Source organism: Pleurodeles waltl, chromosome 10 (genome assembly GCF_031143425.1).
Source record: "Pleurodeles waltl isolate 20211129_DDA chromosome 10, aPleWal1.hap1.20221129, whole genome shotgun sequence".
Lineage (NCBI taxonomy): Eukaryota > Metazoa > Chordata > Amphibia > Caudata > Salamandridae > Pleurodeles > Pleurodeles waltl.
In genome coordinates, this window is record NC_090449.1 from 600465407 (window position 1) to 600482615 (window position 17209).

At 44.1% G+C, this 17209-nt stretch overlaps 1 protein-coding gene across 1 annotated transcript in view; it reads left to right on the forward strand.

Annotated features, from left to right (window-relative positions):
- Positions 1-17209, forward strand: part of DLEC1 (DLEC1 cilia and flagella associated protein) — a 535808-nt gene that overhangs the window by 346054 nt on the left and 172545 nt on the right. Inside the window, exon 25 of the mRNA XM_069211058.1 lies at positions 11073-11258. Within this exon, the coding sequence (XP_069067159.1) occupies positions 11073-11258 (186 nt within the window). The remainder of the gene's footprint in view (positions 1-11072; positions 11259-17209) is intronic.

Here is a 17209-nt window from a genome sequence, read left to right on the forward strand (position 1 = left end):
GCTCCTCGGGGTAGCCACCACATGGGCTAGGCAGAGGGTCGTCTGGGGGTCGCTCGTGCACTGGAGTTCAGTTCCTTCAGGTCCTGGGGGCTGCGGGTGCAGTGTCATTACCAGGCGCCGGGTTCCTTGTAGCAGGCAGTCGCGGTCAGGGGGAGCCTCTGGATTTCCTCTGCAGGCATCGCTGTGGGGGCTCAGGGGGGTCAACTCTGGCTACTCACAGGCTCGCAGTCACCGGGGAGTCCTCCCTGTAGTGTTAGTTTTCCGCAGGTCGAGCAGGAGGCGTCGGGTGCAGAGTGGAAAGTCTCACGCTTCCGGCGGGAAACGTGTGGTCTTTAAAAGTTGCTTCTTTGCAGTTTCTTGAACAGGACTGCTGTTCTCAGGAGCTTCTTGGTACTTTAGATGCAGGGCAGTCCTCTGAGGCTTCAGAGGTCGCGGGTCCCTGTTGGATGTGTTGCTGTTGCAGTTTTCGTCGAAGTAGGGAGACAGGCCGGTGGGGCTGGGGCCAAATCAGTTGTCGTCTCTGTCTTCACTGCAGGGCTTCAGGTCAGCAGTCCTTCTTCTTCTTCTTTAGGTTGCAGGAATCTGATTTCCTGGGTTCTGGGGTGCCCCTAAATACTGAATCTAGGGGTGTGTTTAGGTCTGGGAGGGCAGTAGCCAGTGGCTACTGTCCTTGAGGGTGGCTACACCCTCTTTGTGCCTCCTCCTTGTGGAGAGGGGTGCACATCCCTAATCCTATTGGGGGGATCCAAAATACAGATGGATGATTTCTAAAGGCAGGGGTCACCTCAGCTCAGGACACCTTAGGGGCTGTCCTGACTGGTGGGTGACTCCGCCTTGTTTTTCTCATTATCTCCCTTGGACTTACTGCCAAAAGTGGGGGCTGTGTCCAGGGGGCGGGCATCTCTACTAGCTGGAGTGCCCTGGGGCATTGTAACACGAAGCTTGAGCCTTTGAGGCTCACTGCTAGGTGTTACGGTTCCTGCAGGGGGGAGTTGTTAAGCATCTCCACCCAGTGCAGGCTTTGTTTCTGGCCTCAGAGAGCGCAAAGGCTCTCACCCCAGGGGGTCAGAAACTCGTCTCGCAGCAGCAGGCTGGCACAGACCAGTCAGTCCTGCACTGAAGGATTGGGTAAAATATAGGGGGCATCTCTAAGATGCCCTCTGTGTGTTTTTTTCAAATAAATCCAACACTGGCATCAGTGTGGGTTTATTATTCTGAGAAGTTTGATACCAAACTTCCCAGTATTCAGTGTTTGCCATTATGGAGCTGTGGAGTTCGTTTTTGACAAACTCCCAGACCATATACTTAATATGGTTACACTGTACTTACAATGTCTAAGAATGGACTTAGACACTGTAGGGGCATATTGCCCATGCAGCTATGCCCTCACCTGTGGTATAGTGCACCCTGCCTTAGGGCTGTAAGGCCTTCTAGAGGGGCGACTTATCTATGCCACAGGCAGTATTTTGTGGGCATGGCATCCTGACAGTGTGCATGTGTTAGGTGAGTGGACCCTTAGGATGTCACAACATATGCTGCAGCCCTTCGGGACCTTCCCTGGTCACAGGGCACTTGGGACTACGGGTACTTTTTACAAGGGACTTATCTGTGTGCCAGGGGTGTGCCAATTGTGGAAACAATGGTACATTTTAGGTGAAAGAAACAGGTGCTGGGGCCTGGTTAGCAGGGCCCCAGCACACTTTTCAGTCAAGTCAGCATCAGTATCAGGCAAAAGGTGGGGGGTAACTACAACAGAGAGTCATTTCCTTACATGATGTTTATGGTACGGCAGGGAATGGTTTAGTTTTGGGAGGGACACTTCGGGACCCTTGGCAGTTCCAACATGTTCCTTTCAAAGCTGACCTGAAGTAGCTAGGATTTCTGAAGGACAAATTGCAGAGCAAGGGGGTGTTTTCTAGAAATCATCTCTCTGGCTTGTTTAGGTTTGGAAGAGACCCAGGATTGACAGTGGGGAGATTCAAAGACCTCAGTCAGGATTGAGACGCCAATGCCTGACATCTCCCATGTGGGTAGATCTCTCTTTCTCCTGACTGCCAGTCTTGGGGTCTACATCTTGAAGCTACTGACAGAAAGATGAAGGACCAACTGTGCCCCATGGTGATGATTTTTTACGAATTATCTGCTCTGCATTGTGCTTGTTTATATATATATATATATATATATATATATATATATATATATATATATATATATATGTGTGTGTGTGTGTGTGTGTGTGTCTGTATCTTTGCATATATATTTGCTGTCTGTATCTTTGCATATATATTTGCTGTTTATAGATTGAAGATTCTTTGTACATGTTTTAATGCAAAACAGGAGGGAGGCACATTCCTATCCCTATTGGGCCCTGTCCTCCAAACCAAGATGGAGGATTCTGCAGGGAGGGGGTCACCTCAGCTCTGGACACTTGTCTGAAAGTGGCAGGATGGCACAGAACGGTCAGCAGTTTGGCTTACATACAGGGGGCATCTCTAAGATGACATCTGTGTGCATTTTTCAATAAATCCCACACTGGCATCAGTGTGGGTTTATTGTGCTGAGAAGTTTGATGCTAAACTTCCCAGTATTCATTGAAGACATTATGGTGCTGTGGAGCTCGTAATGACAAACTCCAAAACCATATACTCAATATGGCTACAATGCCCTTACAATATCCAAGAATGGATTTAGACACTGTAGGAGCATATTGCTCATGTAGTTATGCCCTCACCTGTGGTATAGTGCACCCTGCCTTAGGGCTATAAGGCCTGCTAGATGGGTGACTTAAATATGCCACAGGCAGTGGTTTGTGGGCATGGCACCCTGAGAGGGATGCCAAGTCGACTTTGTCTTTTTCTCCCCAGCAGCACAACCAAGCTGCAAGGCAGTGTGCCTGTGCTGAGTCCCCTAGGGTGGCATAAAACATGCTGTAGCCATTAGAGATCTTCCCTGGCCACAGGGCCCTTGGTACCATGGGTACCTTTTACAAGGGACTTAACTGTGTTCCAGGGCTGTGCCAATTATGGAAACAAAGGTGCAGTTTTAGGGAAAGAACTCTGGTGCTGGGGCCTGGTTAGCAGGGTCCCAGCACACTTTCAATCAATGTTGGCATCAACACTAGGCAAAAAGTGGGGGAGGGGGTAACCATGCCGACAGTGGCACTTTCCTACATCGTCGATCCACAGGAATTACAGCATATTAAATGTAAAAAGGAATCCTCAATGATATCCTATGAGAGGGGTAGTGAAAAACAAATTCAAGAGTTGTTCACTACTAGGACATGCAAAAACGTAAAAGTATATCTTCTACTTTTTGTTTACACAGCACCTTGCCCTATGGTCTACCTGGGGCCCACCTTAGGGGTGGCATATATGTAATAAAATTGGAGATTAGGGCTTGGCAAGGGGTTTTAAACACCAAGTCAACGTGGCAGTGTAACACTGCATTCAGGCTGCAATGGCAGACCAGGGACATGTTTTAAAGTACTACTTAAGTGGGTGGCACAAGCAGGGCTGCAGACCCACTAGTGCCATTTAATTTATAGGCCCTGGGCACCTGCAGTGCACTTTACTAGGAATTTATAAATATAATTAAATATGCAAATTAGTTACATACCAATCAAACCATGTTTTATGGAGAGAACACAAGCACTTTAGCACTGGCCGGCGGTGGTAAAGTGCACATAGTCCTAAGGCCAACAAAAATTAATTCATCAACATTGGAGGCAAACAGGGAAAATGTTTGGGGGAAGACCACCCTAAGGCTGTCAGGTCTAACAGTGTAATACATTTGTTCAGATCTTAATATATTTTCAGAACACATGGAAAATTGGAAGCTGCATATATCACTGATTTGGGTGGGAGCGCCCGCTTGCACACACAATGGAAGAGCATCATAATATATACAATGCAAAAGTAACAGACTATAATATAAGATGCTAATACACTGGGATGTTGCAGAGAACATTCCATGTAAAGGCTGCCCATGAATAGGTGTGTTGTGAAAGACCTTGAATTCACATATTATACCAAGGGACGTGAAAGCAGTGTTTAAACAAGTTTAGGAATAATTGTGAGACCCCCAGACAGCAAGCGGAGGTGATAAAGTGAGCATCCAAGACTTCTCTCAATAAATTGCACTTGGAAACAGAGCCTTACGTCGTGCAGGTGAAATGGTATGTGTTAACCCGTTTTAGAGTCACTCAGTCCTTCTTTATTGGTTAAATAATTAATTTCTAACAATAAAACCATTAGCAATCCAGTAAAAATGCATACAACTATGAATATTCTTGATAACATACTTAAAAAACCCAGACATTAAGGCCCTCATTACAACCCTGGCGGTCGGTGATAAAGTGGATGTAATACCGCCAACAGGATGGCAGTAATTACCGCCAAATTATGACCATGGCGGTGAGAACTCAGATAGACAGCCACTGTACCACACCGACTGCCAGGGCAGAAACAACAGCCACCACGGCGGTAGCCGCCTACAGCCAGGCGGAAGCCAAATGTCCCGCCCACCGTATTAAGACCCTGCAATCCACCACCTTTTCTGGGGCGGTACCAACGACATCAAAAACCTGGCGGAAACACTGCGCAGAAGTGAAAGGACTCATCATTGGAAACACAGGGAACAACCACGCTGCCATGGAGTTCGAGCTGCATGTCTTTCCAAGGATTTTCTACGTGCTGCTCCCCCACGAACACCAACAAGGGCGAAGAAGACGACAGTGAGTACAGCCGCTTATCACACAAGGGAAGGGGGGAGCAAAAAGAGAGTGACACCCACCCCACCCCCAACACTATACACACAATCAGCTGCAGTAATAAAACATATATACCCCGTACCTCAGATGAATAATGCAAGGACAACAGGAACATATTAAAGTGAGTGTAATAAGATCAACACAGTATAAATAAGAAATGTGCAACTGGTACATACAAATGTACAGTTCAAGGGACACCGCCCAGTCCTCTGTACAGCAAGTTGGTGTCTTACTACAATGGAACGCCTGTTCTTCCGTAGGTCATTCCACCTCTTCCTGATATCATCCCTTGTTCTGGGGTGCTATCCCATGGCATTGCCCCTGTCCACGATACTCTGCCACAGCTACATCTTCCTTGCAATGGATATCTGCTGCACCTGTGCTCCAAATAGCTGTGGATCTACCCTGATGATTTCCTCCACCATGACCCTTAGCTCATCCTCTGAGAATCGGGGTTGTCTTCGTGGAGCCATTGCTGTTGTGTGAAGTGTGTAGGTGAGGGTGTGTAGGGTAATTTGTTGAGGTGTGTGATGTGGGGTACGTGAGTGAGTGGTGTATAGGCGTGAGTGGTATGTGGCTCTGGTTGTGTGAGTGGTCTTGCTGTCTGTCTCTGGTGACAATAATTTGTAATGGCAAAGGGTTGTGGGTAATGTTGGTGTGCATTTTATAGTAGTGTGGGTGTGGTGTGTGTATGGATGTCAGGTGTGTGTTGTTTGAATTGTCCAATGTGGTGTTTTGTTTGTGTGTGTATTTTGAGCGTGGCGGTATGTACCGCCAATGGTTTACCGCAGTTGAATGTCTGCCGTGGTGATTCGTGGGTTATAATGTGATGGGAGTTGTTCTGTTGGCGTAACGGTGTGGGTTTGGATACTGTCAGTTTATCACTGACATTTGGTGTGGCGGACTTCTGTCTGTGGCTGAATAGTGACGGATTGGTGTGTGTGTGTGTCATAATATGGTGAACGGATATCCGCGGCGGCGACGGTATGTTGGCGGCAGTCATCCTGGCGGTAAGTGGCATTTACCGCCAATGTCATAATGAGGGCCTAAATGTTAAAAGGTGCCTCTGACTAGTACTAACATCTATGACGGATGAAGCAACTGATACAACTATTCACATGGTATTTACCATAAACATAGAACTGGGAAATACATTAACCCGGCTAAAGAAATTCTCTGCTAATGCGAAACAAAGCTGCATTCATAATTCTTACAGTTCCCACCAAAACTACATGGCCATCCACCTATTTTTTTTTTTTTATGAATGCCTTGCGTTCACAATGCTGTAGATGACTCCCTTGTTTCTTTTCTAGCACAAAGCAAGTTCTGCAAGACCTAAATCTCCCAGTTGTCATTAAAGTTTTAACATACTGGGATCTTGTTTTTTTGTAGCAACTAGAGAAAATTTCCATCCTTAATTAGGGTTCTTTCTTGAGAAGCAAGTAATTCCAGAAGCTGACCCACCACAAAACAGCTTAGGCCTTTATTTATTAAAAAGGCTGCAACAAGCCTTAGCACAATTGAGGTATGTGTTAAGTGGTGAAGACCTAGGTATGGGTACTCGTGTATTCACATTTCCGCAGACCCAGCTTAGTTGGCTCAGAAGCGCTCTACCTAAAAGTCCCTCTGCCACTGGGCAGCCAGATCTAGTGATGGTCGCCACCCTATTTAGAGTGGGCAGGCTGCCACTAGATTTCCCTTGCCAGAATCTCCGTGCAAGTCATGGGAGTCCTTGGGAGGGAGATTAATTAATGCCATTTATGTGCTTGAAGAAAGCTCCCTGGTTGTCATGGCTATGCTTAATGCGCATAAATAAAGTTCTTTGGGTGTCTTGGCTATAAATATTTTTGTGTTGCAGTAACAAACATCCATGTTAGGATTTTTTTCTTGAAAAATAAAAATTGTTTTTAATGCAGGTGAAATACACATGGCACCCACTGCAAAGTTTTCTGCCTTCAATGCAGCTTGCATACTTGAGATGACACAGAAAGTTTAGCGATCTCCTTCATATGGGGGGGGGTACCTCTAAATTGGGTGGATGATCCTCTGGCCTCCCTACTATTTGTAAATGATTCCACCATTTTTTAATTACACCCTAAATCTGTGCTGGCTAAGAGAGTCCCCCTTAAAACAACACTACAGAATGTACTGTATTGTAACAATCCTGTGACTATTTCTTTTCAACTACATTATTCTGCTTTATGGGATGAATATTGTGGATATTGAATATTTTATGATATTTGTATCCAAATAACTCTATTTTAAAATTGAGTATAATTTCAATAGATGATCATAGCTGTTGCTTACAATGCTTAGAAACAGCTGAAGTCTGGTTTGAAATGCCATACGAGAATTACGTTATTAGTTGGTGATAAGTGCTAAATGGCGATAACAAAGCAACTAAAAGGGCTATACCACATCTGCTATTTGTCCTAGTTCCTTTGGAGTTTTGTGATCAAGCACATTAGCATGGTGGGCCTAAGCCAAACGATATCACTACTCTAGCCGGTAATGTACTGGAGCCATTGAAAGGGGTTCATAATTGTCACAGGTGGAACTGTATATTATGTCAAGTCAATATGTTGCTGGTTAACCAGGGTTTTTGGCTATAGTCTATGTAGTGGGGAGCTATACGATACAGCTGAGGCAGCACTTTGATCTCAAACTAGTCTTATTGTACTTCAGTATACCAGGAAAATGTAATAGCACTTCAGGATTGGCATCCAAGGGTGTCTAGGGACTGGTATCCTGGATCTGTATTTGGGTCTGGCCAGTGATAGTCCAAATCTAGATTATCAAGTGACAGCTAGAGGGCCAGAATCATTCCATGAGCTGTTAAATGCCTACCAGGTACAGAAGTATCTTAGAGAGGGTTACATAGATACCAAATCCTGTAACAATCATAACGCAGAAGCCATAAGTCACGTCACAGATGCATGCTTCACATGGACATTGGTTCTCGAGGCGCATACAGTGAGAAGTGTCTGTGGTTCTTTGATAAAGAGAGAAAAAACTAGTGTCCCTCTGAAACTTAAAAATTGGTGAGTGGGTACCCAACAAATTCAGAGGATTTGTAACAATGTTTCAAAGTCAGTAGCCTCGCTAACAACTGTTTCTTGATCTAAGATGTTTTCTACTGGACTGGTATGTAGATAGATATTGGGAGGGGAAGGTTGTTAGGTCAGTGTTGTTAGGTCAGTGGGACAGTGCAGGCTTATGAGCAGACGTAGGAGTTGATTTAGATCCTGTCAGGGGGCCCTCTATCCGTCATGGTTGCAGAGGTCATCCTCTCCCTAACCCTACTTGAACTGCTCCTTGACAAATTAAGAGATCACCACTTTTGCTTTGGTGATCTCTGTGCCTGGCCCAACGATCCTTTAGATATGAGGCAAGTGGGATCATGTTACATAGCCCTTTCTCAATCATATGGAGTGCCATCTTCAAATGTAAACTCCCCAGCCTACCAGATCAGGCAGCATGTATGCTGGCATTGGTCAATAGGATGTCTGTTGGGAAGTCACAGACCTGACCTCACTCACCCTCCCCCCCACCCCCTCCAAAAATAGGGTTGGGCTGTTGCTCTTAAGTTCTGATAAGCACCCAAACCCTAAGTGTTGTTAGTGGTGCAGGTCAAGTCTCTTGCTTCAATATGTATTATAGCCTAGAAACATACACTATCAAAATAGCAATTGACTCTTAGCCACAAGCCCCAAGAGCTGTTGCACGGAAAAGGATGCCCTGAAAGCATTAAACCGAATGTACAACATCTCAGTCTAGTGCTGCATGCATTGTATGTTCTCAATGAAAACTTTAGCCATGTAGCACATGGTCTCCATACATAGCACACATAATGCAGCAAGGGAGCATAAGGTAGGCAGAATTGAAGTACCTCAGTAATGTGTAAGTGAACAGATTTTAATTTGAGGGTCAGTAGACACCACTTCTTGTGTCACATGCAAAAAACCTGACCTATCCTCATCCTACCAATCAGTTGTGACCAACCACCAGTCTCGCCAAAACAGGGTGAAGGGACCGGAGCCACCTTCCTCTGTGGAAAGACACTCATTGTGGGTGCTTCCGAGTGCAGTAAAACTTTATGCTCTACTGGTGAAGCAACCAAAACAAAGTGGGGCAACTCCAATTGGCTTCATGTTGATTTCAGAAGAGTTGAAAAAGGCATGATGGCATAAATATCCATGCATTTATGAATGGTCATCCCCACAAAATGCCAACCCTCCTGTGGGAAGAGTCTTAAAAAGATATGCATGTGGTATGCATTGTATGTCTTCCAGGCAGTCACACTGTCGAGAACAGTGACATTTGTTAGAAAGGTTTCTTTTGGGGATTGAGGTAAAGGAAGACAACTCACCTCCAGCCTAGGGTAGAGCTGCCAAGGAAGCATGATAGGACTGTGCATCCCTCTGTTTCATGGTGCAAGCGCCCTTGGAAAGTGTCAGGAGATCCAGACCTCCTTCCCAAATACATTCATATACTTTCAGTGGTCCCTTGAAATCAAGACCTTGTTGCATTGTCACTTAGCATCAAAAGCTTTAACTTTGAAGAATGTGGTGGCTGTACCGTGCATTGAGGCATTCTCCACTCAAAAGCGCTTTGTTTGTAAACTGTTAGTAACCATTGAGAACTTTGATATTGAGTCCCCTCTCATCACTAAGACCTCATTCAATATCAATGCCACACACCTTGTTGATGACTCCCCCTTCGGTGCTACGAGATCAACATACTTATTCCCATCCTGCATAAAGGCAAAACACACTGGTTTTTCACCGACAGGCCCAGTCAAAAGACTCTCCCTCCTTCACCTGAAAGGTAACAACATAGAGGTATATCACAAAATAGATGGAGTTATTTAGTTATAGCACGTCCTCCAACAAATCAAGTACAAACACATAACTAATGTGACAACAAACAGGATCAAATAAGAACCGTTATGTTTACAGTGGAAGAGAAAACTCACCCACATTGTAGTGCCATGCTTAATCATAGGCTGACTCATCCCCCCTTGAAAGGGAAATATTGTCAGGGTGGCCTCATCCTCAATGAAAAGGAGTTCGAAATAAATGTTGCTAGATAAGCAAGGAATCCAAATAATTGCTAAAACTCCCTCAATGTATATCCAAAAGGACTCTATTTCTTCAAGGTGTACACAGGGCAGTATTAAAATGAAAAGTATAATGCACAATGGTAATTATGTCTCAGTCCTTCATTTAAAGAGCCAACATGTTTCAGACCCCAGTAAAAGCCCACACAGGGTCTCGGTTCTAAGTCAGGGCTAAAGGGATCCCTATTCTCATTGTTAAGTGTAGGTTTGTGTATAGCTAAGAGTACGTCTTACCTTACCAGAGGTTGTATTGACCGCCGACTGAAGCAACTTGTATGCTCCTTGTGGCACTAACTTCTTGACAAACGTGTGGGTCCCCTTCCACCAAGACCAGATTACCAGAATAACCCAAAATGTGCATATTAAGACATTACAACCTCTGGCAAAGTAGGGCTTACACTTATCTGTATGTAAAGCGATCTCTGCCTGTGTGGTGAAGCTCTCCACCTACTTGTGCAAAGTTACTAGCAACAACTTTACACTCCTGAATCCTGTTGTAGGAGGCTCAGCACCTTCAGTAATTGCAAGGTGCAATAAAGGCGGCACCCCAGGATAAGTTTCCATAGGTCAAACAAGTAATCACCAAAACACAAATTGTGTGCCTCATTTTTTTTTTGTGCAAAACTCAGAATAGGTGCTTTTAATCACACCTGTGACAATTCTGAACCCTGCGGTGTTGGATTTTATCAGGTGCAAGTGATATTGAATCCCACATCAGAGTGCTCTAAATCAAAGCCCAAGTGTTTTGTCAGACCTTTCACAATAATTTCTTATAATTAGTAAGTCATTTGAAAATGTAAGACACATGTTCAGGATTCCACAATGGAACTTTGTGCTTCCAACTGAAAAGCATATTCTCAAACATAAACCCACTAATTTATTTCAGCGTTTTATATTGCAGCAAAATGCTGTGATTTAGGCTCCTCTGAGTGCCAGATAAATACAGGTGTGTACAGTATTGATGAATTTAATCTAACTGCTATGTGTAGTATATAGGAGGTAGTAAAGTCAGGGTACCCAGGCATGTGAAGCCCTTACTGTATAATTACAGAGGTGATCTGGTGACAAATTGTTGTGGAAGAGTATGTTGCTGGATCAGATAGCAGGTGGATAAATTTTGTTCTTGAGAATAATCGATGACCATAAGTGTATTGTAGCATTTATTTATATTTTTTGTTTCCGCAGGACAGAACAAATATCTTCAAGCCCTCAAGACCTTTGTTTGGATTTTGGTTCTAATGTTTTACTGCAGAGCTCTGTGAAACGGCAGCTGATTCTCACCAACCAAACAGCAATAAAGGCTCAATTTGTGCTAGAGGTTACATATTTCAGTGGTTTTCCAAGTGCCTCAAGTAAACAAATTACCAGTCAGTGAGTAGGAATGGATTATTTGTGATTAAATTAAATTGCATGATCTGACACATACATTCAACTGTCCATGTGCCATAAGGGCACGCTAAACATTCTTGTGATTGTTCTTAGCCAGCAGACCTAAGCATACTGGGACTGTACCTTCCTTTTTGAATTATAAGTATGGACCATAAAGTTAACTCTATGCTTGGAGTTCTTTGCTGAAAAAACTGAATTGACTGAAAGTCACTCTCATAACTTGGGGCCAATTTGTAGCTATGGTCACGAAAGTGAATAATTGTTTTCCAGCTGGATGCTTCTTTGCCTGAGGGGATAGGGCATACGAGAAACTAGATACCTGATATAGTTTGTGAAGACCTCATTTTATCTGTTTTACTTATGTTCAATATTTGTATTTGATTCAAACTACAAACTTACATTGAATCTAAATACTTAAACTGATGATGCTCCAACACAATTGGGATGAAAGGTCATTGTCACATGTTACTAGATTAGACATATAGGGCGTGATTTAGTTTTTTGTGAATTGGATACTCCATTACAAGCGTGAAGGTTATCCCGTCTGTCGTATACAAGTGCATTATATCCTGTGGCACTTTTAATATGGTGGATGGCATATCAGTCACATTGTGATAGAGCATTCCATCTGCCAAACTCTAATTAGGCCCAGGAATGACTACTTAATATGTTAGACCACCTAGATTGGGCTGATGCTTGCGATTAATGCACTACTCATGTTCGCCATTTTCAATATCTTTCTGTCATGCCCTTGAGCACAGAGCATACTATGCCTGCACAGATAATTTTCAATCAAGTATTAAACATATATTACTATATTGGGGGGTGGTCTCACTGTTACAGCTTTTCCCATTCATTCTTCCAAACTAACAAAGGTCCTTGATCACTCAATGTTCGGACAATGAGTATCCTGGAGATTCTGAAACATTGTAGGCATAATTCTTACCAGAACAATGTTTCATGCATAGCTAACTAACCCTGGTTCTGCTTGAGTCTTTTGCATTGTACTGTATAAGTTTACAATGTTTGTACTGCAGGACTTTAGGGGCCCTCTGCGCTCTGGCGATAGAGGGAGAAGGTGTCACAGACAGGTCGAGAACAGGATGGAGCAAATAAGAGGAGGGCGGAAAAGTCAAATGGTAGATTAAACACAAAAGATTAACCAAAAGGGCCGAGAATTAGGTTGTGTAGGCGTGACTGTTCAAGTAATGACTTGCCTTTATTTGTTACAAACTCAGATCTCTTTCCTTCCTATATTTAAATTCCAGGTCAACCTACCATACCATCCTAGAGCACTAGATTTCATTTTCATGTTCATGCCATCCCCTCAATAGACTCTGCCAACTACATGGGCCTAATGGTTGGCGTAGTAACTAGAACACGCTGTAATGATAATGCAGTGAGATCACTACAAGTGATCCGAGGTTGGAAGTCAAACCTAAGCAAGGTAGACACAGCCATTGATCTTTTCTGGCATAGGTAAATAAAACACCTTAAATTGGGTAATAATAGCATCTGTTATTTGCAGCACTTAGAAACAGCAGGCTTGCGGTGTAAAGTGCTACATAAAAATAAGCTATTATTTTTTATCATTAATGTTACTTTTCACTACTTTAGTATTTGGTACCCCCAAGTCAACAAACATCTTTACACCATGTACTTTAAACATTATTTGCCTAAACAGTGCTCCACAACCATCAACAACAGGTTTTTCCTTCCATTCGACAGTCCCCCTTCCCCTAAGTCTACTGCTGTTTTGAAAACCTTTCCAAAATTCAGATAACATCTAGAATAACAGAATTACCTAGCATGCAGTTGCTCATGACATTATGTCAGCAAATAACCCTCCCACCAGGGACAGCAGAACAAAGCTCCAAAAGCCAACGCCACTCTTCTATAGCTGCCCCCAGAATTTCACATACACTCTCCTCAAATGTTTGCTTTCATTTCATCTGTGCATCTGAAGCTCCTCTTCTCTTAGAAGTGCAAACACGTGTACACAGTCGATTAGGAGAGTACATATGTTATCCGGCCTCCTGGTTGCGCCACCTACTCCATACTAGGAACACGCTCGGCCTCTCATATTTATTCTAAATACAACAGTCACGTTATGCTTCTTTGTTCCATGAAACCCAACTGGAGAACCTTTGCACGCCCCTGCCATGTATAGGCTTCACCAATTGATACTTCATCTACACATGCATGCACCTGAACACATTTCAAGGGACCCCACCAAGGCTGCAAAGTACTATATAAATGTAGTCTCTACAACAAAGTTTATCCTTTACAAACAATTGTTTATAAAAGATCATCTTTTACGCAAGTGCTTTTTAGATATGTTCTTGTATGGCTATTTTGTATTTTCAGAATGAAGCTGATAGAAAGACTCAGAAGAGCCTATCAGAGCATACATCAAAAACAAGACACTCCCAACGAGTGTCACATCTTTCTGTTTCCTGGCTTCAATAAAGGGAATGGTGAGGTGCAAGAATCATTGCATTTAGATTGCCACACGCAACAAGCATTTAAGGCTGTATTGAATCGTATAGGAACCTTCAGAAAGCTAGTAATGGTTGCTATAAAACCATGAAGAGGAAAACAGTACCCATGAGTGAAGCTGCAATCTGAAAACCCTACAGCCTTCAAGGATGTTTTGAAACTCAGACTTGCTCTGTCACAGACATATCTAAATGAAAGCAAAGTGACTATGAAGGTCAATAATATGGAAGGTCGAACAGGTCGTGGCAAAAAACAGAGGTCCTACATTTGTGACCTGTTGGCTTTGCAATGCTATCAAACAAACTTTTGCTATACAGTATCAGCTACAAAAAAAAGATGTGATGATCCGAGATGACCATGAGCATGTAAGCATCATGATGTCATGCAGTCACGTTATTCAGTAGGCACATGCATGCGTGACCATGTATGCACGCCTACCAAATGGCACAAGGACCATTTTACTCATTTATTGATCCATTATGGTGGACAGAACAGGTAGCAATAAATAAAAATATGAATGTTTACTTGTGCAAAACCACATTTCTGTTGAGTGGCCAAGCAGCAGATGTTTTTTAAGGACTGCTGCTTGTAGGGGAGTAATGGACAAGCCTTAGGCTATTGGAGGCAGAAGGGTAAACAAAACACCAGTGAAGGATAGGAGAAGGATTATGTGGAGTGCATGGTAGGGGTTGGTATTGAATGGGAAAAGTAGCACACAAGGGAGAGAGCAAGTGGGGGAAAGTGGGAGCAGCACATCATGGGAGTCGGTATTTAGGTGAAAAGCAGCATGAGGGAGAGAGCTGAAAAACACATGAACTCTCATTGAAAGCTTAAAGTATTTCCCTAAATGTGAGCTATTGAAGAATACAAGCTAGCAAAATCAGAAGGATATGGAACATGCTATGATTCAGGGGAGTGACTAACACAAGAAGAATAAGATGAGCCGTTGAATAAGAAGCAAGTAATTTAGAGTGACAATAGATCCAACAAATGATTAGCAATAGGTGGGCTCTAAACCCAATGTAAGTTTTTGATATGGTCCACAAGAGGTCTTTTGCAAACAGCTGTAATCCACCTGTAGGTGAGTCCTAAAATGAAGAGCAGTACTCTCATTATCTGGGGAAAAAATTAGCTGGTAGGGCTCTGAGATAAAAAGAGAAAGGGAAAACTGATCCTCAAAGAAAAACAAAAGATACATGTTGGTTGCACCTAAAAATAATCTAAAATGAGGCTGTTAAAATACACTTCAGTGGTTAGGTTACCTGATGGCACTAATCATACTTGTGCTTAAGTATAAAAAAATTAAAAGGTAGAAGTGGCTATGGTGAATTATATGAACCTTAAATGCTGCAGCGCAGGCAAGCTTTTTCTTATATATATAGATATATATTTCACAGTGACAGATGCCACTGTCTAGCTAGGTCTGAGCTTCAATAAGAAGAGCATTTATTGTTTTGCTAATAACTTTGTCGCAGTTTGATGAATGTTTACAAAGCTTCCCAAAAAGCTAGTGTATCCTCGTTAGCTCCTTTTGAGCTGATCTGTAAAGCAAGGGACAAGAAAAAGGGGTTTGGGAGTACTCTCAAAACACAGATTTCCGATGTAAATTCCCATAGGAAACTTTGCTTCCCAATACAAAAAAGAGCTCAATGCAATTACATCAGATGTCTTAGAAAGTAAGGACTTTAATCGGAAATCCTGCTTTTTGAGACTTGGTGTAATTATGGTTTAAAGAGGGATTCAAGTTGGACATGTGGGTTTAAAAAGCTAGGTATATGTGGATGGTGGATCCTGCGGGAGTGCCGCTGTAAAATGTGCCACAGAAAATAAAAAATAAAAAGATAAGGCCTTCTGACTGGCCAAGGATGCCTCTTCTCCTGTCAACCATTTCAGTACCAAGGTATCAATCTATCTGGTTGGGTGACCATGACCCTGAAGTAAATGTTGTGGTCTTCATTACAGGACATTGGAATCTCGCTCCCTGTACCCAGAAATACTCAGTGAAAAAAGCAGAAGGAAGCAGATAAGAGATATCCTTATCCACTTACACTTGTTGGTGGGAGGGTACCCAGAGGGATCTCCCATTCCCCAAAGTAAAAAAAAAAAAATGAATTCAGGCCATGCGTACCACTGGACCCAGCACAACCCTTCCATGAAGCACAGTGAGGCTCACACTCTACAGTCTTCAACCCCATAGTACCGCTGTACCATGCAAGCTTCCCTGAACAAGATTACCCTGTACAATGCTACTATGGAGTGGAATCTTGCATTCACTGAAAAAAACAAAGATCATTAGAGTTAGGAAATGCAGCCCCCCTCCCCAGGCCGATCTCTGCCCCGGTTACCCTGGGGCCCTGCCTAAATCTTAATTTTTTGGGGGAAGGGGGCCTTGTGGCCCCCCTTCCTAGGGTGATCTCGGCCCGCAGGTCCAATCCCCTGGGGCCCAGCCTAACTATTAATTGTTTTGTGGGGGAGGATGGGCCCAGTGGACCCATCCCCAGGGCCTGGCCTCATTATTTTAAGTTTTTTGGGGACAGGAGGCCATGTGGCTCCTCTCCCCAGGGCTGATCTCGGTCAGGGCCCATCCTAACTATTAATTTTTTTTTGGAAGAGGGGGACAGCATGGCCTTCCTCCCCAGGGCTGATCTCAGCCCCGGGGACCCCATTCCCTGTGGCCCACCATAGCTGTTAATTTTTTTTTTCAGAGAGGGGGCTGCATGGCCTCTCTCCCCGTAGCCGATATTGGGCCCCGGTACCCCATTCCCCGGGGCTCAGTCATGTGACCTGGGTGCCCCACGGGCACCCAGTCACAAAGTCGGTGACTGTGGGAGCCAGCATTGTTGTCAGAGAGAGGGAGCTGCTACATCAGCTCCCCCTCTGTGAGACCAATGTTTCCTCTGTTTCCCTGCCAGCCTCTCAGTGAGCAGGGAAACAGAGGAAATTTCTACTTGCATGAAGTGAGAACTGTTTAAAAGCTCTCACTTCATCCAAGCGGAGTGTTTGCTTCCCCTAAGTCACAGCAAACAGCTGTGTCCCAGGGGTGGGCATCCTGTGACATAGCAGGAGCTGGCTGCGGGAGGTGGCATTCCCCAGGGCCATCGGTAGCTCCTTGATGGGGGTCGTGCTGCCCCTCTCCAGCGTTAGTAGCCCTGAAGAGGTGGTGGTCTCTAGGGATCCACAACGGATCCCCGATGTCTTTTTAAATTAGCCACGGGGAGGTTGCGGTCCCTGGGGCTGTGAGGGGGTGAGGGGGCCCCACCCTCCATGTTTGATTTGTTTATTTGTTTGAAGCCCCAGGGAGGTGGCAGTTCTCAGGGCTGCAGGTAGGCCAGGTGACACCCCCCATGGGTTTCATTAGCTGAAAGCCCCAGGGAGGTGCTGGTCCCTGGGGTTGCAGGGGGGAAGGCAGGCAGCCACACCAATGTTTAATGAGA